Here is a 26,861-nt window from a genome sequence, read left to right on the forward strand (position 1 = left end):
TGATTAGATCACCTACAGACCGGTTTCGAGGTATTACCTTTCATCAAAGCGGGAAAGATCTGACCCAGACACCAAAGTGCCTGGGATTCGATAAATTTCATCGTCAGAAAGATCGTCAACTAGTAACAGCTTTATCTTGTACATCCAGCAACAGAACCTGCTACTGAACTAACCTCTGTCAGGTTGCATAAATACATACATAGATACAATCCAATTACCAGCGTGGTATTAGCCGAGGAAGTAGTTGTTTTCCGGTAGAAATTACTCAGTTGAGTGTTGGGAGAATAGGCAAACATTGAGAGTTATCGAAGTTTTACTGGTGCCAGGAAATTGGAATCTAACAAATTTTCCCCTAACTCGTGTAATTGAACCAGGATTCTATAGAAGCAAACGAAGTAGAATGAAATTACGAAAACTGTATCTCAAAACATATTCATTTCACTGTGTCATAGAAATTTTGTATTCTATACATTGATACGAAATGTACAAGAAATTGCAACAGCGGCAACCGGCACTGGACAATACAAAAGATCTGTCTTGCTTCACGACAACGCCCATCCACACGTTTCATGAATCACCGTCCGAAACTTGAACGAATTGAGCGTCAAAGCTCTGCTGCACCCACCATACTCTCCAGACCTCTCGCCAACTGACTACCATTTTTTCAAGCACTGTGATAACTTTCTCATCGTTAGAACTTTCGTCAATCAGGAACTGGCAAAAACGGTCTTCTTCGACTTTATCGAATCCCGAGCACACAATTTTCGTGCTGATAGAATTGATCGACTTGTGTTACATTGGCAAAAATGTACTGATTCAAATGAAGCTTCTTTCGATTGAATTCAATAAGTATTCACTGATTTGAATTGAAGGGGTTATATTTTTTAGGAGTGATTAATTTCGGGAAAGAAAGTTTTTGGCTTTCTACTACTCCATCTTGATACAAGAAAAATAGAAGGATGAGGGAGTCTTCCAAAGAAAGGAAGGAAGTAACTCTATACATGGATGTGTAGATCATGCAAAGAAGTAACTTTCAGACACAAACTGAAAGAAAGTCCTCCTGAAACAGTCACTTTCATATAAACATTGGCTTATATGAAAGAAAAAATTCTTTCGGAACAAATACTTCTATATGAACACTAGATTATACAGAAGATCCATATCATTCTCATGAGTTCTACTTTAAATGAATGGTAACAAATTGCACTTACATAGAACACTGCCATCCTCACTGGTATACACCGATGTTTCGCCTTAATACACTTGCCCTAAGGCTCTTCAGTACCAAATTGGATAACATTATAGAAAATACACACACTTCATTCATGAATTACGATTTTTTAATGTCACGGAATAAGTTGACTAATGAAAACTGACAAAACTCTTGAAACAACATAATAAAATGTATTGATCAAGGTGAAAGATATTCTCAACATGTATTGAGGGTGTAATTTTTGCCTTTTCTTCAGTTTTTGAATCAAAATATAGACGCAAAATAATACACAGGGTACCTATTTCATTTCAAAATCAAATACCTACACTAGACGACTTAAACATTTGGTGAATGCCATAATGGTGAAGGGGTCCCTTCATCAAACCACTGCTGATCTAACTGTTGCTATCTCGAAAATTATGTCTGTCTGTCCGTCTGTTTTTCCGTTAACCAGCTGTCGCACCCCTACGAACGACAACTCTCAGAAGTCGAAACTTGTGCGAGCTAAGGATTAACGAGGTCTTACCTTTTAACGTGTGATTCCTAACACGGGTTGGACGGTAGCAAGTGAAGATCGATCGTTCAGACTAGGGCTTGAACCACCGACCAACACGGCAGTCAATTCGAGTGAGTGAACAAAGCACACACGCCGAACCGCTTGGCTACCGACCGACCGATGTGATTCATAAAATAACTTGAACTTGACCAAAGTTGTCAATGGAAATATTTTTTTCTAAATCGATTATCAATAGATCATCATTGAGATATTTGCAAAAACCTAAATTGACAGATTTTGTTTGTTGGTGGCTCTACCTTCTCCATTTTAAGGATGAAGGAGAACGAGAATGTTTCCTACTTATTCACCAAACTCAAACACCTGTTCATGCAGCTGCAGTTTCGTAAGAGTGTATCATCTTTCCCACTAACCGAATTCCTGGAGTCTTTGAAGTCCACTAAATACTCGTCAGGATAACAAGAGGATTGTTCCAAATTCTTGGGGTTCATGTTGCTCTTCGTGAGCAGGAATATAGCAGGATCAATACTCCTGACAGTTCTGGATTGAATGATTCCGTACAGTATATCTTGTCTTGTGTTTGTAGATCATTTGCTGGGAAAATCCTCACGAATTTACTTTGTAATAAAGGTTCAAGAGGTAGCAAAACGTATATGACTTCCTGGACCTTCAACTAGCGTTTCCTAATATGACTGTTAACCAGTCAGTGCAAAGCTTATTGCCAAATCAACTGAAAATAGAACATTTAACGGGTGATGATCAACTGTATTGCCAAGTATGCGTCAAACTAACTGATTATTATAAAGACAACAAGTATAGCTGAGGTTTATTTGAAGTTGATTGACAATGTTTCGTGATGAATTTCATTAGTTCGGACTTTCATTGTCTAATATTGTAAAAAATAATTTGAAAACTCTGAAAAAACCAATTCAAATGGAAAATTAAAATGAAAAGATGAAAATAATAATTATATTAAGCAAAAACAAACCTGAAATGAATTACAGTGAAATTATATACATGTGAAAAGAACAATTAGAATAAAAGATGAAAAATTAAAAAATTAAGTTTTTTTGCATAGTATAATTGTTATTTTCAGCTTTTGATTTTTCGTTTGTATTGATTATTTTAGGAATTTCAAATCATTTTATATGATACTATCACGCATCGGCCAAAGACGAAACGGATTGGTTTAAATTTGACGATAGTCGTTTCACTAAATATTCTGGCAATATCTTAAATCTATTGGAACCTCTGGAGATACCCTACATTTAATTTTATGAAAGAAAGGACATTGGTGATTAAAATCTTTCCGGGTTTTCCTTCAGCTGAAAAAGCAAATGCGCCACTGGAATCAATCAAGTCGCCCCGGATCGCCAATTAATTTTTGTTGTTGTTTCATAATTTGTATTCCTTTTTTTTATATTTTTTGATTACAAACTTTCTCTTCAAATATCATAAAAATAAGACCCTCATGTTTGTTATGTTGCGATTTGATACAATTCTCAAAATTACCGTTTCGTGAATTGGATTTCACCATCAAATATGTTTTCAATACGGCTATTATTCTTTTCAATCAATATTAGTAGGAATATGTGATTAATGTTTGTTGCTCCGACTTTTTCGGATACGTCATCATATTTCAACTGTTTCACTGTTGATACAAACCTTTGTCTTCAATCAGATTTTTGTTACCTCTGGCGTTCTGCGAGATCGATCTGAAGAAGGTAGTGTTATGAATTTGCTCATCATTACCAGAGCGATGATGATTTATACTAAACTGAAAAGTAATAATATTTTTTTTCTGGAGAAGTAGTCCTGAAATAGTACATTGTGCAATTGGTGAATATGATAAAAATAATACATTTCAACGGATTCACAATCTTTTTTTTTTTCAGATACAAGCAAGAAAGAAGGTCGCAATTACAGTTCTGGTTTTCGTAGCAGTTTTTGCGTTTTGTTTTGCTCCCTTGCATACGTTCATGATGTTTTTTTATTTCCACCCAAACGCTCAAGAGTCGTACAATGCCTTCTGGCATTACTTGAGGATAGTTGGCTTCTGTTTATGCTACATCAACTCTTGTGCTAATCCAGTGGCGCTTTACTTCGTCAGTGGCACTTTTAGAAAATATTTCAAGAGGTTAGTATGACTATGTTATTATGAAACGTTAAGTTCAAGGCAATTTCTAATTGTTAGGGTTATCATCCATTCCGCGAATGAATAATGTTAATCATTGCATCTGTTATCTCTGTATCTGTAGAGTAGGGAAAGTGTGTGTAGTCCCACAGCACTTAGGCCACATGTGACCCATTGGACATCCTCCCGAGGAGTTGTCCTCCTATGTCATCGTCCATCCTGTCCGTTCCAGAAAAGAGGACAGGTCACTAGGAGACATCTTCTTCATATCGGCAGGTTTAGGCCCAGACTTGCCAAACACACACTTTTTTATTGACGATAACTCCCAACACTCGCATAGGACATGCTTGACAGTTTCATCTTCCTGTTCACACATCCTACATAGGGGTGTGCCCCACATTATGGAGGTGTTTTCTTAGTTGACAGTGGCCAGTCAGAAATCCTACTGTCAAGCATGGATTTTTCCTGATCACCTTCCCAGAGTTGCCAAGGGTGATTCTGAGAAGATTTCATCCTTTGATTCCATTCCTTCTCTTTAGGGATTGAGCATGGGTGTGACGTTTGGCTAGTTCCGCAATTGTCGAATTCATGGTAGGTGTCACTGGGTCCTAAAATTATCAGTCCAGCCGCTTCCTTGGCTAAAGAGTCGGCAATGCGATTACCTTCACTCCTGTCGTGCCCTTTAACCCACCTCAGGATAATCTTATTATCTACCGAGGCTTTGGCTAAATCTTGGTGGCACACTCGTACTAGCCCTGAGGTAATACGTTGTCTGTTCAAGGCTAATAGGGCTTGCCTGGTAGTACTAGTGCATTGATGTAGGCGCATGTGATAATATTGTTACCTCAGCGATCATCAGATCATGAGATAAAACTGATCGTAACTGAGTAACTCTTTATGGAATCTCTCCTGGAGTTTAAGAAAAAAGTGGAAACATGCTTATAAATGACTATAAACAAATTATATATTTTGAGGTGAATTTACCGTACGTGGCAAGGTGTTTCATTTTTGAATGAAGCACAACAAAGCCACAACAACAAATTTCTTCCATATTACAAAAAAATATCGCAAACCTATCTAAAAAATATTTCTTCAAGAATCAGGGTATCGCAAAGTTAAACCCAAGTTGACTTTGAGTATACAAAAAAAATCATCAGTATTTATCTACAGTATAATGATAAATCAACCCTAGAAACATTCAAAATTCATGAACCCAATTGTCAAAGACGAAGTGGTCAGTGAAATGTGTAAAAAATGCCTTCTGTTGGATACCAGCAAAATATTCTAGATCAACTTATGGGGTGAAATGAAATCCAAGCACCTTACATTACTCTCTAGCGTTTTAGCTATATTGAGCTATTGAATTTCAGAGTGGAGAAGTGCTTTTAGTAATTTTGTTTGAAAATGGTTGTCAATGTTTCAAGTAGGATTTTTAGTTCGGCCTTCCATTGTCTGATATGATTCTGCTTCGATTCGGAAACTAGAAATGAACAAATAAAATTAGAATGGACATCTGAAATATAATTTATATTGTGCAGAAGACTGAAAAACAAATTTAAGAAAAAATCAAACCATGTTGCTTCACGACGTTTTCATTGTCAGTATCCGTAATCATCTTCAAGTGATGACAGAACTATTCCTCCCAGAGATGACTATATAAAAGTAATTCGACCCATGAATACAGTTGCCAGCCTTTACTTTCACGCTGATAACGGCCATCCTCAAAGATGGCATGTGGATGTCGTGGTCGGAGTTGAGATGTTTTAGTAAAATAAAAGTTCAAATGAATATTGAAATGAAAGACATTTCAATGGGACTGGCTGCCCTCTACGCTAGTAACCAGGCTGGGTGTTGAGGGATTCGACGAGGTCGTCAATGCGATAGCAGACGTGTTCTTCATGAAAGTCATATCAAGAGGACTGGCGGCCTCCTAGTAAACAAATGAAGTGTTTTTATGAGAGAGAAGTGAATGAGAAAACTTAGGGTGGCTGCATTGCCTCAACCAAGACAGCTGCGCCCCCGGACGAAGCTTCTGTTCACTATGGACAGGAGGAGTCTGGCCCAATGCGCTTGACTGAGAAGCAACGGCTATATGAATTGAAGAAGAAGAAGCTAACTTCAGAGTGTTGGTTTTCCATGACGGTGTGCTCAATGGTAAAAATGTATTCCCATCATTTTTTCCCAACACGTCAACAGAAGTATAACTTCAAAATTTCGGATTTTAACAAAAATGTATTTCCCTCTATGTGATGTATTTCATGTACAGATTCTTTCTGAAATATGCATATAGCTCTTTCAATCTGAGTTGATGTTTTTCAGGTATTTATTCTGCAGAAAGCAAAAAAGATACTTCTCAAGCAATTACAGGAACCAACAAACAACATCCATGTCCTTAGTATCTATGAAACGAAATCAGTCAATGCCGATCAGAAGAGGACGACCTGTCTCAAAAGTCAAGCGAACAAACCCAAATTGTGCTGAAACTTCAGTCACGTTGCTGGTGGGGGCACATGAAAATGTCTGCACTGAACTTTCATATCACTGGAGACGAAATAATGTTGAAAATGAAGGATGTGGTCATGAGAACTGACACATGTAGTCTATGTGTATTCAATAAATTAGGCGACTTGTTATTTTCTGTTACATTTTTGGTCCAATTCAGAGGAACACTCTCAAAGCTTGATAGATTTATATTTGAATACCATGAATAAATTATGGTGCAACGATTTCAAAAACATAAACATGTTTCAAATCTGATGATTTCATTCGGGGAAAAAGTTCGACTTAGTATTTTTTTACTGATTAGGAAAATATACTTTCATATATACTGGCATGGTTAAGTTGTTAGAAACGCAAGTTTCTAAATGCACAAAATACTTTCATATTATACATCATCAAACACAATGTTACTTGTAAATATCAAGTAATGTAAATGTTACAAAATTAAATCGATTCACGATTTATAACGATGTTGGTTTTTCTTGTTTAATTATTTTATTTAGAGTCATACAGAATAACGGTAACTGCATAAATGTTATACCACTATGGTTCCTACAAAACAGAACAATACATAATTTTTTTCAATAAAGGTTAGATAACCGGATCTATTTCTCTTGAAAGAACAATTTTATTCTTGCCAACTTTTCTAATTCAATTGAATTCTTCTTCAGGGCTCAAAATGGAGTTCCTTCGTATTGAAGATATAACTTTTGATATTTGGTAAGTATATTTTCAAAAGAGATAATTTTTTGGAAGAAAAAAGATTTGACTTCCTACTTCTCCATCTTTATACAAAGGAATGTGGAAATCTTCCAAAGAAAGGAAGGAAGCTGTCAATTTCGAAAAAGTAACTCTATATAAAGATATGTAGATCATGCAAAGAAGTAACACAAACTGAAAGATTACACGAATAAATAATACTTTCGAAACTAATACTTTCATATAAACACTAAACTATACAAAAAAACTTTTCTCTATTTAATTTGTATTCCAAACATTCGTTATGGAATGGAATCAGGTATCATTCATAGGATTGCTACAATATATAGCGAATGGAACACTGTCATCCTCTCTGGCAGACAACCTATGTTTCGTTGTAAGACCTTCTGTCGTTGTCTCAAACAAAATTATTTTCAATTCAACAACAATATTTATTCCTCCTCAAAATGTTCAATTATATGAAATCCGTTAAGCCCCTTACTTGCGGAAATTTCCAAGAATAACCTAGAGAAAACGATTTTTGAACATCCTTTGATTAAGAATTTCTTGTATTTGCGTAGATATGTGGATAAAGTTTTGGTATGTTTTACAGGTACTAAAAGAGACTTAGATACTTTTCATAGGGATATTAACAAAATTCATGAAAATATCAAATTCACTATTGAAGTAGAAGCAGACAACTCAATCAACTTCTTGGACTCAACAATTAGTAGAATGAACAACAAACATGATTTTTCAATTTATCACAAACCGTCCTATACGGATATTACTAAACATTATGATTCTACCCATCCATCCCATCCAACACAAAGTAGTAGCTTATAATAGCATGATTCACAGATTTATCCATGTTCCTATTTCAATAGATAATTTTAATAAAGAACTTGATATCATCAAGCAAATTGCAGTAAACAATGAGTTCGAAGCCGAATTAATGAACAAAATACTTTCCAAAAAGAGTCTACGCAAAAGCGATTCGAGACGTTTTTCCTATTGATAAGTTATATACTCAAAATCAAAATTATAGAGCTTTGACGTATTTTGGATAAACAACGGAAAAAGTGGTTTCATTTCTGAGGAAACGAGATACTGAAATTGCATATAGAACATGTAATACGTTGGGGAAGTTTGCCGTGATCTTGATCTTGATATTATAGGCCTACTTAGTTTTGTTTGTGAAAAATGCAGTTTCAAAAATCAAGTTTTATGCTACATAAATTGGGGGCAAAGTGGCCACAGCTGTGGCCACTATGCCCGCAATGTATGTTGCATACATCACGCCATTTTCTAAATACAATATTTCACGTACAAACCGTTGTAGTATCTACTGTTGAGACATATAAATTCAAAGCTAGAAACATGTTGTTTTGCACGATTGATATACAATTCACTTCACCTAGGCCTACAATAAACTAAAGCGAAACATGTGATGCACTTACCTAACATCAGAGGGTCGAAAAAGTGGAAAATTTGCCATATCTCGGTGAGAAAACTTAAAGTGGCAACTTTGCCCGCAGTGGCCACTATGCCCACCCTTCCCCTATATATTGAATCAGGGATCACTTCAGAAGTCGGAGATGGATTACAAGAAATAATTTCATACTAAGATCTGCCTACCTACGACTTATTCCGTGGAGATAGTGTACAAGAAGTGAATGAATGCTAGAAGAATTTTGGGAATGTAAGAAAACTGAATGAAACATATAAATCATCTTATGAAAAAAATTGCATGAAAAATTATCAGTTCAGATATATGTTAGAGAGATGAAGTTGGAAATTGAAGTTCAAATGTTTCTTATTCAACGTTTTCTTATGTTTTTTTCATTAAAAATTTCTATATTTTCATTAATTTTTTTCATCCAATATTTTTTTATATTTCAAACATATATTTACTTTCAATAAAATAGTGTTTTGCGGTTTTTCCGACTGAAAAAACAAACGATTTCAAACAAAACAGCCGCAAAAAGGGAAGGGGAAATGAGACACCCTATAGAAATAAATACTTTTGAATAGACCATGTCATCACGTCATTCGCAATTTAAGGTATATTATTAATTTTTTGAGGGAAAATAACGTCTGGCCTATTGCGTTGAAAAATATAGTTGAAAATAAATACTACGTCACATAAGATATTTTTTCTTTTCGAAAGAATTGTGCATGTGTAATACTAGATTTTTCAGAGGCAATAGTTTCTTTAAAATGCATTCAAAAACATAAATTAGGCATTTCAATGTGCAACTAAACATTAAACAATACTGTGGTAAGAGATTCTGAAAAAACTGAATATTTCATATGTTAACACAAACTATGGAAATACAAAACATCCTATCAGCTCTGAGTGAGGATATTTCACACATCACTCCTAAAAGTGCATGAATTCTTCATCTACAGCTCCACTTTCGCATCCTGCATCATGCGCCTTATTGTTTGGCGAACTCCATATCAATTTTCTTCCACTTTTCCAAATTTTGCTTGCACATTTCAAGTAACGCTTTGGTTTCGGGTATCAACGTATAAAGAAGATCGTAACAGGGAATGCAGATACCAGTCAAAAATCCAACTTGACTTGCAGGCTGCTCTTCAGGTCGGTTTCTGTCCATCATAGGGATGGGATTTCTTCCGGCAGCTCGTTCTGCGTCTCCTTGGTCATAAAACTCTTCAAAAATCACCTGAAAATGAAAATAAACTGATGCATTTTTCCATAAATGTAACGTCATTAGTAGGGGAGGCTGGTGTCAATTTTAACAGGTGTTGATTGTAACCAGTGATCCTGACGCCATCTTTTGAAATAAATCAAAACACATTTATATGCATAGACAGGTATAGTCGAAATAACCGATATAGTAATTCTTAAAGCTATCGGTGAACACAAAGGCCAAAAAACCAATACAAAGAAATAATGCCGCTACGAATTAGTCCACGTAGACTGAAGAATTTGCGGTTTCTATTGGATGATTTTTACTAACCGAGTTTTATGATTGGCTGAAATCAAATTTGAAGTTACGGCGACCAATTGAATGAGAGGATGGTTACAAGAGTCGTGTTGCCAATGTTTAGTTCAGGAACTGATCGCGATTTGAATGTTGAAATTCGATATTGGTGAAGTTATAATTACTTAAAATTTTTGTTATTTGTTCAGAATGTGCCGTCCTTGGAAAAGTACTAATAGTAATAACGAATGTGATAACAACGCAGACGTTTTCCTGTGTAGTGATTCCAATAGCAATGCGAAAACAATGCGAAAAGGAAATACCAGTGAATAAGATTCGGATGCATTCGAATATCGAAACACAAATAGTATATTTCAATGTAGGTATATAAGAATCTACATATCAAGTTTGGTTTCGAAGGAAAAAACTATTACAAGCAATATCAGATTTGACCTAAATTCCTTTCTCGACTGTACGTAAAATAGTCAAAAACAAACCTTATGAACACAAGACGTGATTTGATGCGGGATTGCCAAAACTTTTAGGTGTTCGTCTAATAAAATCATTAAAAAAACAATATAGGACTGTAACAAAAGCAATGAGATTTCTACAATTGAAATCATAAGGAAAACATTGAATACTTCCGGCCATCACGTGAGCTGCTGTGACAAAACTCTTCAGAATTGGATTAAGAACCTAGGATTTCGATTCAAAATGATAAACAAACATCAAGCAGTTATGGAAAGCAGAAGAATAGTGGAATTGCGTAACAAATACTTAGAACAAATAACTAAATATAGACAAGTACAACGGCAAATTTTCTATTTAGACGAAACTTGGCATGACACTCACGACACAGTTACGGAAGGGTGGATTGATGGTTCAGAAATGTGTACGCCTAATATGCCTGCAAAAAAAGGATCAGGACTTATCATTATGCGTTGCGAAGAAAGTAAAGGATGGGTTCCGAATTCTTTGAAATCATGTGAAAATAAACTTGAGGACTGCAATGTGGACTATCATAATAACTTGAAAGCTACAATTTTTGAGGAATGGTTTGAAAACACATTGGTCCCAAATTTGGATGCGAATAGTGTAATAGTTCTTGACAACGCTTCCTATCATTCGCGACAGCTCATCAAAGTACCGGATAGGTCACAAGTGAGTGGGTCTATTCGACCCTCAACCGTAACCCGCAAGGGTTTATTGTGGTTCACACATATTCAAGTGCCAGTAAGAAGTACTCAGAAATATTTTCAATCATCATTCTATTATTTGAATCCCTACTTTCCCACTCATCTATTCAAACAAACAAAATATATATATATATATATATATATATATATATATATATATATATATATATATATATATATATATATATATATATATATATATATATATATGTATATAAAATCTAGAAAGGTTAATGCAGTCAAGCTGCTGGAAAATAATTCCATGAAAATCAAAAATTAAATAGATAAGTACTCTTTGATAATTCCCATATTGATTTCAATTTAAGAGCCACCGGTATACAGCTGTTTCAGCCTATTGGGCATCGTCAGTACCGGGCAGGCGGTCCTCGATTGAAGACAAAATGAGAAAAAAAACCAAGAAAGTACTTGATAAAAATAGCTGCGTAAACGCAAGCGAAACATAAGTGGAACCACCTATTGGTGTGACACCCAAGTCAACTTGCCAAGTTTTTATGTCAGTGTTGGTGGTTTGACCAATCAACCGACAACTGCGGTAGCAGAAATTTGGGAAGCTAACCTGAAATGCCATCGGAAAACGAATCCACATGTTTCTAGAAATGATATGAAATCGAGGACCGCCTGCCCGGTACTGACGATGCCCAATAGGCTGAAACAGCTGTATACCGGTGGCTCTTAAATTGAAATCAATATGGGAATTATCAAAGAGTACTTATCTATTTATTTTTTGATTTTCATGGAATTATTTTCCAGCAGCTTGACTGCATTAACCTTTCTAGATTTCATATCATTTCTAGAAACATGTGGATTCGTTTTCCGATGGCATTTCAGGTTAGCTTCCCAAATTTCTGCTACCGCAGTTGTCGGTTGATTGGTCAAACCACCAACACTGACATAAAAACTTGGCAAGTTGACTTGGGTGTCACACCAATAGGTGGTTCCACTTATGTTTCGCTTGCGTTTACGCAGCTATTTTTATCAAGTACTTTCTTGGTTTTTTCTCATTTTGTCTTCAATCGAGGACCGCCTGCCCGGTACTGACGATGCCCAATAGGCTGAAACAGCTGTATACCGGTGGCTCTTAAATTGAAATCAATATGGGAATTATCAAAGAGTACTTATCTATTTATTATATGTATATATATATATATATATATATATATATATATATATATATATATATATATATATATATATATATATATATATAATGCGAGAAGGGTGGGGTGTCATAAACAATCTTCAAACGAGAAAAGGGGGTGTTTTAGAAACTCTTTTCTAGTATCTTTCCTATCCAAGCAGTGATGTTTTTCATTACCTTCACGGTCTCCTTTTGTATTTTCCACGGTTTTGCGCTAGCGCTCAGGTCGCTGCCCGTCATGGCAATGGCTTGAAGAAGTCGTCTATGTTCCAGATTGTTCCAAGAAAATTCACTTGCTTTCACTATGCTCGCCAGCTTGGACTTATTCGGAAAAAATGCCGCTAGATCAGTTGCCAAAATGCAGTGCTTCAGTAGACCTAGGATTTGTTTATAGTCTTTGTTAGTGAGTCTGCTGAAAATATTATGCCCCTCCTGTACAAAACAGAATGTTGATTATTGTGCAAAAGGCTTGACAAAATTAATTTACTCTTGTTCACCCACCTGCTGGAGAATGGTGACCGTTTGGTTGAAATGGTGATGCTCCATTGTTGATGTTGAATAGATTGCTGCCAGCGGAGATTCAGTGTCTAGCATGAATTTATTATTTTTTCCTCTGTGGTCCAAATCATGGCAAAGAGCACCAATAAACAGAGCCAAGCTCTACAAAAAAATGATTTTCAAAAATAAAATTTTCGTATATATGAATATTTGCAGTATGAGCTGATGTATCAGAAAGCTTCATTGCAGTGAGTGGAATTCAACATATAATTCAGTTCATTGAATACGTTGTGTGAAGAATAATTATTATCGGTATATGAGTTGTGACAAAATTTCAAAAGGCCCTTCAGTGAATCAATAAAACAATAAAAAACCTTCAGATGATTCCCAGCTGCTAGTAGCATCAGAGAGGATCAAAGATCAGTCATCAATGTTATTTCTTCATTCAACTGATGATCAATATCCACTTGATTTAAAGCGTTTTGAGGTTGTGAGTCACTAGTACAACTGTGAAACATTGGGACTGATTAGTATTACCGAGACTTAGATACCAATCAGCGGCATACCATTTCCTTTCGAAACATTAGAGAACCCAACCCCACAGAAAAATGGGGAATGTATTAGTGTCAAGTAAAAAAATAATTGGATCGATACTAATGAACTTACGGGGCAAGTATATCAACGAAAACAACTGTTTTTTTCGGATCACATGAAAAGCAAAATATGCCCCCAAGATCAAAAGAAAACTTGCAACTGCTTATTGAACAAATGAGGGCAGGGCGCTTTCAGTGATTCTTCTTCGAAATCAATCATCCAGACGTCTCAGAAAAAAAAAATCGATAATACAAACTGCAGGAGTATAGACTACATGCTCAGAAGAATACTGATATACACGACCATTATAAGGATTCACTACGTATTCTAGACTATAATGTATATATTGTACTGACCCAACGATCTGGTAGCGATCCCTTTAAATCCCTAGTGATATGTGATGATAATTATATACCTTCAAGAAAATACACACCCCCTATATATGAGATCGTTCAGTCGAGAAGATTAGTTTTTTCAATTGAATGCGGTAGCGCGATAGTCGCTGCAACCTCTGATCACGGATTTATAATTAGTGGTTGGGTTGATCAACAAGTGAAATTTTTATTCCTCTACCTTAACAAAGCGCTTGGCTTGGTTATGTTCCCAGAGGGTGGACTTGGCCATGGCTCAAATGCATTTTCTTTCAAGGGTCTGGGGGAATGTAATAATATCAGCATAGTTTCCACAAACCAATTTTACTGAAAAATAAAGTAGGCGGAATAGTTAGACAAGTAATTGATAAATAATGAATAACAAAAATATGACTGAAGTCTAGACCTAAAGAGAGCAACATCGGTACCATTTCCTTATTTGTGATTCATCAAATAACATTATGACCATGGAAAATTCCATGAGAGAGAACAAATTTTGGAAATGACAAGATTATTAGAATCTGAACGAAGCAAGATTGAAAAACACTCTCTGTTCCTGATATAATATGTTATCTATCCTAACTCTACACAATTCAACTATATTCAGTACAACCGAGCAATCAATTGGAAACAAACAAATGAGAAGATTCACATCAATCTTTTTAAAATATAATTAATCATCACCCATGAACAAAAGTATGCCCTGACTGAATTTTAATAAAATCAATATCAAGAGGCCCAATTATTCGTTCTTTCTTGTATAACGTGAATAAAATGCTATAACCTAGTGATGGAAAAAGAAAACAGATTCGTAGCTATATGATGTTTTCAACAATACCTTAGGTGCCAACTTGGAGATATAGAATAAGTACATACATATGCATTTAACATATTTATAATATATATGAATTTTACAGATGCGCTCACCAACTAATCGAAAGTGGAACTCTCCTGCAGTCCTACGGAGCCGAAATTTTTCCTAAAATCAACAAGACCAAATAAACCGCGAATAATTAACAATACCGAAATCACTTCACAAAACAGAGACTAGAAATACCTCGTATTTCAATCCACTCAAGAGTTTCCCCAGGACTCATCAGTTATTATGCGACTCACTGAAATCTTTTTCAAAACTTTTCAGCCACAGTCCCTTTAGAGGTCACATTTCAAAATCTACCAGAAAATCCTATCAATCAGATGACTCTGAAATTATTTCCAAGACTGGTACTGTTCAGTCCGACGGATGAGTCAGCAAAAATTAATTCAACATAGTATTTTCACTACTCATACCTAGGTGTCGCTTTTTTGGCCATTTTTATATTTTCTCTCCTGGCTAACTTGAATGTTAACATACGGTTTCATTCATTTCCTAAGCGGTTGAAATTGAGGATGTTTCGGTTTCGGTTCTGACATTTGACCTCTCAGAAAATAAACTTGTTTTTCCATTAGATACTTTAAAGTATTTCTCTGCAGTTTTTTAATGAGGTTACAGTGGATACGAATTTTTCGACCCTTTGTTGTTTATCCAATCTCTTGAAACATCGAAGCAGTTATTTTTAACGATTTTTTTCAAGTGGTTTTGTCTCATTTGACTTCAAGATCGATGGTGAAAGCTGATAAAAAGGTTCCCTTCTCCAATGATTCACATCGTTGTTGGTTATCCGTATTTTACGAAATACAGGATGTTCCTTAAACACATGCTAATATTCAAGGAGGTGATTCTAAGACCCATTTCTAAAAACAAAAACTTCCTATGGACGTATGTCCTAAACGCCCTAACTTTCGAGATACAAGGTGGCAAAGTTTTCAAAAATAATCAGTTTTTTAATAATAACTGAGATAATTTTGAAGACATCTTTGGCATATTTGGTACATATGTTCCATGCCTCAAGGCGCATTTTCTGATGTACACAAATTTGTATTTTTTCAAACAGTGGCATCCCTACAGGTTTCGCATTGAATATTTTTGGGGAAAAAGTACTACGCCAATGCTTTCTTTTCAAAATAAAATCATTTTTAAAATCCTCATTTATTTTTGAGAAAATTTGATCTCTTGGTATTTCTTTGTTCGACGCATGATTTTCACTCAAAAAGATAAAAATCGACAGAAAGCAAATTAAAAAATTAGATCAATTCTAAAATGAATGAGAAACTGAAAATTGCTTCATAACGCATTACCAATTCCCAAATAATATTTGAAAACATAATCTACAAAAAAATAAATTTTTCACAAAAACGAGTTTTATTTTATTTTGTGACAGTAAGTCTAAACGAATAGCACAAATTTGTTAATTAGTAATAATATCAAAACTGATTATAAAAATTGTTGGAAGTGGCCACTTGCACTTAGTATGCATGCTTCCGCCCTTCTACGCATGGAATTACGCACCCGTTCAAATATTCACGGCGTATTTCGTATAGTTTCACACGAGGCAACTATTCGCTCTCTTAAATCTTCTAAAGTATTAACGGAAGTTTTAAGGAGACCCCATAAAAAAAATCTAAACTGTTGAGATCGGGGGATCTTGCTGGCCATTGCTGAGGTCCTCCGCGACCTATCCAACGATTAGGATAAACTGTATTTGAATGGTTTCGGACAATTACACTGAAATGAGCAGGGGCGCCATCGTGCATGTACCATATTCGATCCCTTAACGCAAGTGGCACATCTTCCAATAACCCAGGTAAGTCTTCTTCGAGAAAGTGTAAATAAGAACGACCATCAAGGCGTCCTGGTGGAAAAAATGGGCCTATTAGATGATCACCTATAATTCCTGCCCATACATTAACCGAAAATTGGTGTTGGAAATGGGTTTCGGTTATTGCATGGGGATTTTCTTCAGCCCACACATGATTGTTATGGAAATTTTGAATGGCATTCCGAGAAAAAATTGCTTCGTCTGTGAACAAAATTTGTGTCTCAAACTGCGGATTTAGTGCAATACTTTGTAGATGCCACTGACTGAAGTTCACACGCTGTGGAAAATCTCTGGGGAGTAATGCCTGCACTCTTGAAATATGGTATGGGTATAACAAAAAATCAACCAAAACACGCCAAATAATTTGATGACAAATATCCAGAGTTCTAGCGATCTTCCTCGTACTCGTCTCAGGATGTTCCTCAATTTCTTACAGCACCGCTTCCTCAATTTCAGGAGTTCTTACTACACGAGGTCTACCTTCCGGAGTCCCTTTCTTGAAACTACCAGTTTCCCCAAGTCGACGATGAATATTTGAAAAGGTTCGGCTATCTGGTAAGGCACGATTAGGATATCTTTCCTGATAAATGCGCCTGGCTTCTGTTGCATTACCATCGGCAAGGCCATATACGTAATGCATTTGCGCCATTTCCGCATTCGTATAAATTACCATATTTACTGATATTCAGAAAAACAGCGGACTACCAAAATAACTTCAATAACACTTCAAAATCAATCAAAACGCGCTGTGACAGTTTTTAACACCAACACCTTACTTTAAACCAACATCAATATTAGCTACTGACGTTTGTACATACAGAGAATTCGTTTTTTATTGCTATGGTGGGTACGCTGTTTTTTCTGCTTTTAATCTTTAAAAGAAATCACATATCGACAAACTCCATATTTCCAAGAGGTGCAGTAAATAAATTCTGCTACACGTCATTTATTCCAGGATAACTAAATTTATGTTTTCAAAAATTATTAAGCGGTGCTGCGTTATGACGTAATTTTAATTGAGAACAGTACATCTGACAACAAACAAATACCTTTTAGATCCTCAATTATTTTGCAACAAATCTGATCTCTTAGTTTGCTTTCAGTCGATGCACGATACCGCATCAGATTTTTAGATTTTAAAAATAATTTTCAATTCAAGATAAAGCAGTGGCGTAGTATTTTTTTCGCCAAAAATATACATTTCAAAACACGTACGTTCGCCACTGGCAGAGAAAATTAAGAAAATTGTACATCAGAAAATGCGCCTTGAGATATGGAACATATGTACCAAATATGCCAAAGATGTCTACAAAATTATCTCAGTTATTATTAAAAAACTGATTATTTTTGAAAACACTGTATCTCAAAAGTTAAGGCGTTTAGGCCATACGTCCATAGGACGTTTTTTCCTTAAAATGGGTCTAAGAATTACCTCCTTAAAAATTAGCATGTGTTTAAGGAACACCCTGTATAATATAACGCATACTCTGTTATAATAAACAAGTTCAGTTATCTTAGTCCAAAATAAAAGTATCAATATAGTGGGAGAATCCATGTCCTAAATATCGTAATAAGAAGAATAAAATAGAGAACATAATAAGTCTATCGACAATAGTAGCATTCACCAAAGTAACAAAGATATATCGAGTGAAAACTCGAAAACTTCAAAGTGAAGGGTTGCAATTGTCGCAAGGTCATACTAGATCCCAGTATAACTGAAACCAGGATTCAGGCAAATAAAAAGAAAGGCTCAGGTAGCATTGATGCTGGTGTGCGGATAGCAGTCGCTTTTAACGAACTGTACGAGGTGCAAAGACTTGATAGTTTAACAAAGAGTGTAAATTTTCACGGCTGGCAATAATTACTATTTTTCAGGTTAGTTGGACGTGATCTGAAGGTTTTCATGACTGACGTTTCAAAAATTCCAAAAAGCAACTAGGCAACAGACGAATACTCTAATAGTTGTCATAGCAGATACTACAGTAATGGTTTGAGGCTTTGGTTACATCCTATCGGTGAAAGTCGTGATTCCGTTTCTATTCTCTTTCTCCGTTAATCAGCTGTCGCCTCCATACGAACGACAACTCTCAGAAGTTGAGAAACTTGTGCGAGCTGAGGACTAACGAGGTCTTACCTTTTAACGTGTGATTGGAATTGTTTTTGTGTTCCTAAATTTTTATCGCTTTCATTTTCAGTCTTGCTTGGTTGCTCTGAGTTCCATCGGTCTCTTTTGGACGCCATAACGTGGATACTTTCTGTAGGTACATCTCTGTATATGTAGAGTAGACTCAGCACTCAAGCCACATGTGACCCATTGTACATCCTCCCGAGGAGTTGTCCTGCTAGGTCATCGTCCATTCTGTCCTTTCCAGGAAGGTGGACAGGTCACTAGGAGACATCTCCTTTATATTGGCAGGTGTAGGCTAAGACTTGCCGAACACACACTCTCTTTGGCAACCTTGAGGTGTCTCACGGTGGCCTTCGCGAATGTTCTGGAAGGTGCAGCGATATTACTGTCGTTGCGCGTTGCTTCTTCAACTTTCTTGGGGTTCCTTCCGTAGAGGTGCATAAGTGAGGGAGCTTTCCTGCAGGGGCAGCTGGTTCCTTGCCTTTATTCAGGGCGGAGCTCTTGGCGCCCGCCGCAGGAAGTGCCCTTGCTGTTGGAGGTGATCAGCTATATCCAGCCTCATTCCAAGCGGTAGATTGGGGTTGACATTTCTGTTCATCCCCAGCCACCGCCTTCGATAATATCAATCGCAGCCATAGATCAAACATCAAGCATGAAAACTTTCTGACCACGGTTAATGAATCCTACAGGATTATCCGAAGGAGTGTCATAAAAGAAGAATCTATTAGTATTTTTTAGATATTTCAAATTAAGAAACGAGTCGAAAGGTTCTTGAGGGGTAAGGAAAGCAACTGAATGAGGAAACTTCTTCCTGACTAACTGTCTGTTTTGAAACTGATGATCTATTTTTATATATTCTTCTTGAGGCGATGTGATCATATACTATCAGTCATAAAGGAACTCAAACTTAGATTTTGAAAACATTCAGCGAGTTGTCGCCTATAAAAATATCTGCAATTGAACTAAGAAATGAAAATTCTTTTCACCAGTTTAACAGTTTTAGGTCTTTCTGTATACAGTCGAAAAAATCACCAAATTCAAGATTTCAAGATAATTTATGTACTAGACAACCTAGTGATTCATTTTTACATTTCATTGTCCCAACAGAATACTTAAAGAAATAAACAATCTTATCACTTTGATTCTCTTAATTTTTCACAAGTTTCCAGTCTCCATATATACTGCCATCTGACTGTGAGTACGTGTTTTATAGCATATTCGTTATTTTTATATACATTTCGCGCTTTCAGAATACAGTTCAGAGCGTCCCAATGGGAAGTACTGACATTTGACCACCAAAATGTGACCTAATCTGGAGATATTAGCCTTCACAAAACTCTAACACATTTTTGTTGCCAGCTCCTGGACTACTCACCTCATTCCTTTCAAAAGCTCCCCGGGAATGCTTGAGTATACAAAACATGCTATTGGCTACGGAAAACCCGTGAGTCCAATTGTGATACGGCACCCTTCTGTAGTTTTTGCGGACCGTCAAAATGAATCTCAGCAGGCAATTTTGGTCGAAACCATTGCATCCGAATAAATCGTTGAACATATACATAGCGTGTCTGGCTTTGTCGAAATCCTTCAGCTCGAAAGGATTGAAGTAATAGTCATCGATACCTGCGATTTCCTTCGGGATCCCTTTTGCCAAAGTGGTTCTGTATTCTTCTTCTGTACAAGTGTTGTGGTAACTCAGAACATCTAGAGCAACCTAGGAGAAAAACATTCCTAATAATTTATTTTCATTTTTATTTATTCATTCATTCATTCGATACATACTTGTACTTCAATATTTCAAATAATATATGACTACAGATCTCGCTGAATGTATGAGTTACACCTAGGTATGAAATATACCTGAAATGTGCTTTCCCATGTATTCAGCAGAATTATAAATCATGTATAGTATTTCCAATACCAATTGGAACAGCACAGAGAAGGAATTGACGCCTCGACATAGGCGTCGGCATATTATTTTTCAGTGGTAGTTTTTCAGTTACTTATTCTTACAAGCATAGCAATTGATCACCCCATGAAAAAGTTATCTCAACTGAAGTTTTCCACCATGGGTGATTATGAAAAACTTCGAAGTTTAAGGTAGTTGATTTCCAGTCGAAAACTCTAAAATACAATGAAAACACAAATAATCACAACGGATTCTCGTCAAACATATATTTACAAATAATATAGGCCAACAAAATTGCTACAAAAATCAAAATTCTTCTTCGCTATATTCGGATGAGGTGGTATCATCATCGGGTTGAATAACGATCGGATTTATGGAACTTTGCACATAATATTTGTTTTCTTCTTTTATAACATGGGCCACACAGTTCTTCCACATATCCTTATTACCTACTTCATTCACCACTCGCCTTATATTGTCAAGCACCACATCATTCAAAGTCGGTGACTGATTACATTTCCGCAAGCTTTATTTTATTGTGGCCCGAACCATTTCAATTGGATTGAACACACGATAGTATGGAAGCAAACGTAAGAGAATATGACCACGTGTTTCACACATCGAATCAATAATATACTCTTTTTTGAAATTAGGTTGTTTTTATGGTCGCCAGTAATATCTTTTTCGTTGGAATCTTTTCGGGTATTTCCATGTCATGATTTTGCATGAAACTAACAATATCTGCTTTTTTTTGTATTAATGTTTGGTATCATAGTCAATAACCGAGAATGATACGAAGTGTTATCCATAACAATAACCAAGTTTGAAGGAATATTTGGAAGAAGCTGCTCAACAGTCGAATCTTTTATATTTTTGGCCGACAGAAGCAAAGCGTTATGTACGAAACCACTTTCATTCCCGCATGCAAAATTATGACACGTTTTCCCCTTGAAGAAGGTGTGTTCAAAGCACAATACTTGGTTTGTAATTGTATAGTCGAGTAATTTATATCAAATCATTTTCAGGTTGGTACTTCATTTTTTGGTATATACCATAAACTATTCGCCGAATCACATCTTTTGTAGCAACATCAACGTTTGCGAATGTTTTATTACTTTGTTTTCGTTTCATTGCATGGTCAATGCTTGGTCAATGCAAGGTTTTCAAGGTTAGCATCTTCAGGAGAAGCAAATTGATACTGAATCTAAAGACAAGGGTTAGCCGTTTGTATACCTAAAGTTTTTTGGTTCGATGTGGACTTTGTTAAATGATGATTATCCTAATCAATTATTCGGTAATTCACTAGTGGAACCACTACCTGCAAATCAATTTGTCCGCTTTTCAATCTATTGTTGACAAATTAATTTGCAAGTAGTGGTTCCACTAGTTGATTACCGAAAAATCAATTAGGATAATCATCATTTAACAAACAAAGTCTACATCGGACCAAAAACTTCAGGTATATAAACAGCTAACCCTTGTCATTAGTTTCATTATCAATTTGCTTCCCCTCAAGATGCTAAGTTTGTTAGCGAAACGCGCGTCGAGTGCAAAAATATCAGTTTGGTGTTAGGGTAATTAATCTCTAGAAAAAGTTTTTAAAAATCGGTTTGCAAAACCACTCACTACCTCACCTAACCCCACGAACACATCGCACTGATAAAGAAATATTGTGAAACGGACAAAAAAATAGTATTCAGCCAGTCCAGCTAGCCGAGCCTTTACCCCTCAACTACATTTGATTGCATGTTTACTAACTATCTGGGCGACTAGGGGCCACAGGCAAGAAATGGTTGTGATTGTACCAGGGACGCTTTGAACATAAAAGTGCTGGTAGTATATACATTTCCCATTTGCCGGGCAGTGATTATGAACACCCATCGTAGTGCTCTTATTTTTATTGCCGTTTCAATTGGGAATGGATAAACTATACATCTCAAATACATAAAATGGATATGCTTGATAAATAGAACGACTTAAATCGGAAGGCTATTTAATTCAAGTGGTTTAAGTGAGTTGTTGGCAGGAGAGCTACGAAAAATTGTATTTCAATTTAAAATATATTGATAGGCGAATGATAGCAAAGGTCAAACATTATTCATTTTAGAAACGGATTGGGCTTCTTCCAAATAACTATAGACCAGTCGCTTTGCTATCAGTTGTATCAAAAATACCTGAAATGTTGACATTGGCATAGGGTGATTTTACTCTGAGTCAAAAAAATGTTTACAAGTTATTAAAGATTTTCACAAAAAGTCTAGAAGATGTGAATTACGACGCTAGCCCTGGAATTTCCAGTCTCATCAACAACCGATGAAAATGTTGAGAAAGTGAAGAGAATTGTTAAGCATGAAGCATGTGGCAGCGATTTCGTTTCATAATTGCTGAATTTTGACCAAAAACTCGTCGCATGGATTGTCGAATGACGTCAACGGCGGCCCGGATTTGTTTAAAAGAGTCATAACTGGTGACGAATCATGGATATTTGATTATGACATCGAACCAAAGTCCAATCATCCCAAGTTCGATCAAATGGTTTTCTCACTGTTTTCATCTATTACCGTGGCGTATTATATAAGAAGTTTTTTCCACATGGTCATACGATCTGCACTGACAGGGCTACCTCAGGGCTAGTACTCGAGTGCCACCAAGATTTAGTCAAAGCCTCGGTAGATAATAACATTATCCTGAGGTGGGTTGAAGGGCACGACAGGAGTAAAGGAAATCGCATTGCCGACTCTTTAGCCAAGGAAGCGGCTGGACTAAGAATTTTAGGACCCAGTGGCACCTACGGCCTGATGACCTTGACAATTGCAGAACTAGCCTAATGTTACACTCATGCTCAATTCCTGAAAAGATGGGATGGAATCGAAGGATGCAATGTTACGAGCATCATCCTGGACGACCCTGGAAAGCTGGCGCCGAAAAAACATCTGGCGATGACCGGGAAAAATTTCCGCTCAACAGTAGGATTTCTGACTGGCCACTGTCAACTAAGGAAACACCTTCATTATATGGGGCTAGTAGACACACCTCTAGGCAGGATGTGTAAACAGGAAGATGAGACAGTCAGGCGAGTGCCCGGAGTTATCGTCAATAACAGAGTGTGTGTTCGGCGAGTATTGGCCTACGCCTGCCGATATAAGAAGATGTCTCCAAGTGACTCCTCGGGAGGATATACAATGGGTGATATGTGGCCTAAATGCTGTGAGACTACACTCACGCTTAACAGTAGGATTTCTGACTGGCCACTGTCAACTAAGGAAACACCTTCATTATATGGGGCTAATGGACACACCTCTATGCAGGATGTGTGAACAGGAAGATGAGACTGTCAAGCATGTCCTATGCGAGTGCCTGGAGTTTTCGTCAATAAGAGAGTGTGTGTTTGGCGAGTCTTGGCCTACGCCTGCTGATATAAAGGAGATGTCTCCAAGTGACCTGTCCACCTTCCTGGAAAGGACAGGATGGACGATGACCTAGGAGGACAACTCCTCGGCTGGGTGTACAATGGGTCAAATGTGGCCTAAATGCTATGGGCTTACAATTACCCTCCCTACTCTACAGATACAGAAGTGGTATATTCTTAAAGTTATGCGACGTTTACGGAAAGCAATAAGAAGAAAACGTGGAGAAACGATTAATGTCTTCTGAATCACGATAATACACCTGCTCAATTGCCATTTCTTGTTCGTATTGTTTTCGCCAAAACAACTCCATAAACATGTCTCAGTCAACGTATTCGGAGATTGGGGAGATGAAAATCGAATCGCTCAGAGAGTTCAAGGACATACTAAAAAGTGCATATCAGAACTGCTTCGAGGATTGGAAACAACGCTGGCACAAGGCTATTATATCTGAGGGGCTACTTTGGATCGGACAAAATAGTAACTGCTGAATAAATAAATATTTTTTAAGAAAAATGAAAATTCAACTAATATTTTGAACAGACAGCGTAAAAAATATTCATTTGATAATCATCAGTTCACCAAAACTCTCAAGAATCAATTACACTTGTGTAATCGATTGGACCTCTTCCCCATTTAAAATATTTTGTCAAAAACTCTCAACCTACGACCGGCACTCTTGATGAAGAAATAATGAAGAGATCCTAAAAGTTCTGAACTCCTATTCACAGAGTTGCTCAGTATACTTAAAGTGACACTGCTTAACAATGTCAAATTGGTACATTAATTTTCAATGTTATTAACATTTGGGAATGAACTGATATTAGGTGTAAGATTTTTTTGAACTTGAAGATCTGTAATGCACTGTTTGGAACCTTTGGTGTAGTAATGAATATTACTGGAGTTTATTCCCAACACCAAATCGTTATTTTTAACACCTCGACACGTGTTTCGATAACCAATTGATGATCTTCAAGAGGAAGGTCAAATTAATCCTATTTACAAAGTTTTCCTCATTTATATCATAGGAACCTCTACTAGGTACCTGCGTCTTGAGGGTCTTAAATTAATTTCACAATATTGCCTTATCTGATAGTCTTAAATTAATTTTACTATGTGTCCTGATGTAATAGTCAGGTAAATCTAATGAATGAAATATTGATCTAACGAGCTTTATAGTATACTATTAGGTATTGGTCCACCATCATTATCCATAATATGATGGGTGACTGCTAATTTTCAAGGTCTTCCATATTTTAGGTGTACTGCGTTTTCCTCATATTTTATTTCGATAGATCTTTTTTTCTGTCCATAATATTTTGTATCTTAGTCCTTACATTCAATTTTGTAAATTCCAGACTTTTTCGAACTCTCGACTTCGTCTTTTGAACTTCCTTAAAGACTCTGTAGTGTATGACTTTCTAAATTTCTTCATGTATTGGTGGGATGGAACTGAGATATATCTATCTTGGTTTTTATCGTTTTCAAAAGTCGAAATTTTGTTCATTCTCAACTTGAACTTTTTCTTTCTTATTATGTCATCTACAATACCCCTCAAGAAATCGTTAGTGGCTGCTATTTCCTGTATTGTACGTTTTTCTTTTGTGAAAGTCTCACACCACGATAAATATATCTCAGTTCCATACCACCAATACACGATGAACTTTTGAAAGTTAAAAGATTTACAAGTAACTATAGGTATGAAGGTGATTTATAAAACAAATCACACATTACAGAGCCTTTTAGGAAGACCAAAAGTCAAGTGTTCGGTAAAGTCTTGAATATAAGAAACACTTAGCACACTTAAAATATGGGAGACCTAAAAAATCAGCAGTCGCTTATCATATTTTGCAACAAAACCATTCGATAGACTTCAGTTCATTAAGAGTAGTTAGACAAGTTAACAACAATAGGCATCTAGATGCATATGAGAGTGTAGAAATAAGTAAACATAATTATATTATGAATAACGGTGGTGGATCATTACCTGATGGTATATTATACAGCTTATTAAAGTAATATTTCAATTGTTAGATTTACCTGACTTTTACATGAAGAGACATTGTAAAATTGATTTGAGACTAGTAGATAAGGCAATATTGTGAAATTAATTCAAGACACTCAAGACGCAGTGGTATGCATAAGGAAAACTTTGTAAATACGATTAGTTAGATATTCCTCTTGAAGATGATCACTTGGTGATCGAAACACGTGTCGAGGTGTTGAAATAACGGTTAATATTGAAGATCTGAATGAAATACGAGCGACATATTTCGATTCTTGCTCAATCTATTAACATGTGTACAAATTTGGGTCGATCTCATTTTTCGCGTGGAGAGTTTTTGACAAATCAAAAGCGAATCTGTTCAAACTCGAGGGGTTCTATACATCTTTCATCGACTCCATCAATGAATTATTCAAACACAATACCAATGGAGTCCTTATTCAATTTCCTCAAATATACTCATCACAAAACTCAAATGATTAATTGTGTTCACGCAATATGATCAGAAGGAACAAATAAACATACCTTGTATTTTTGTTCTGACTTTCGAATTTTATCGTATAGTTTGGCATGATGGAGGGCCAATCCAGAGTAAACAGCGAAAGTTTCGAAAGCTTCCTCATCATTTTTCGTGAAATTTCCTTTATGTTTGTTAACCATCTGAACCACTCCTATGATAGATCCTCTGATGAAAATTGGCATACAAAGGATAGTATGAGTGGTATATCCTAAAAAAATGATGAATTAAATATCCAACAAGAAGGGAAGCCATTTTTTTAGTATATGGTATAAGGGAAGTGAATTTATGATGAAATTGCGAAGATGCACCGCAATACTGAAAAAAGAAATATCACGTTTTATTTTGAGTGATACCACGAATTACTA

General features: G+C 36.1%; 2 protein-coding genes across 6 annotated transcripts in view; one reads left to right on the forward strand and one right to left on the reverse strand.

Annotated features, from left to right (window-relative positions):
- Positions 1 to 6,800, forward strand: part of LOC111511250 (neuropeptide CCHamide-1 receptor) — a 269,279-nt gene extending 262,479 nt beyond the window's left edge. Inside the window, exons 5-6 of the mRNA XM_074182600.1 lie at positions 3,623 to 3,864; positions 6,181 to 6,800. Of these exons, the coding sequence (XP_074038701.1) occupies positions 3,623 to 3,864; positions 6,181 to 6,451 (513 nt within the window). The 3' untranslated portion in view covers positions 6,452 to 6,800. The remainder of the gene's footprint in view (positions 1 to 3,622; positions 3,865 to 6,180) is intronic.
- A 2,276-nt stretch (positions 6,801 to 9,076) lies between these two features.
- LOC111511249 (probable 3',5'-cyclic phosphodiesterase pde-5) overlaps positions 9,077 to 26,861 on the reverse strand; it is a 70,106-nt gene continuing 52,321 nt past the window's right edge. For 4 of the 5 annotated variants that reach the window (XM_074182634.1, XM_074182642.1, XM_074182652.1 and 1 more), the window contains exons 7-11: positions 26,502 to 26,704; positions 20,031 to 20,369; positions 12,867 to 13,025; positions 12,543 to 12,797; positions 9,078 to 9,749 (exon numbers count right to left, since the gene is read on the reverse strand). In XM_074182634.1, coding sequence (XP_074038735.1) covers positions 9,501 to 9,749; positions 12,543 to 12,797; positions 12,867 to 13,025; positions 20,031 to 20,369; positions 26,502 to 26,704 — 1,205 coding nt within the window. In that variant the 3' untranslated portion in view covers positions 9,078 to 9,500. Of the gene's footprint in view, positions 9,750 to 12,542; positions 12,798 to 12,866; positions 13,026 to 20,030; positions 20,370 to 26,501; positions 26,705 to 26,861 lie in introns of all 5 variants that reach the window. The other variant, XM_074182638.1, reaches the window with a different exon arrangement.

The sequence above is a fragment of the Leptinotarsa decemlineata genome, unplaced genomic scaffold (assembly GCF_025532065.1).
Source record: "Leptinotarsa decemlineata unplaced genomic scaffold, Ldec_3_MD MMD2_P_RNA_scaffold_2, whole genome shotgun sequence".
Lineage (NCBI taxonomy): Eukaryota > Metazoa > Arthropoda > Insecta > Coleoptera > Chrysomelidae > Leptinotarsa > Leptinotarsa decemlineata.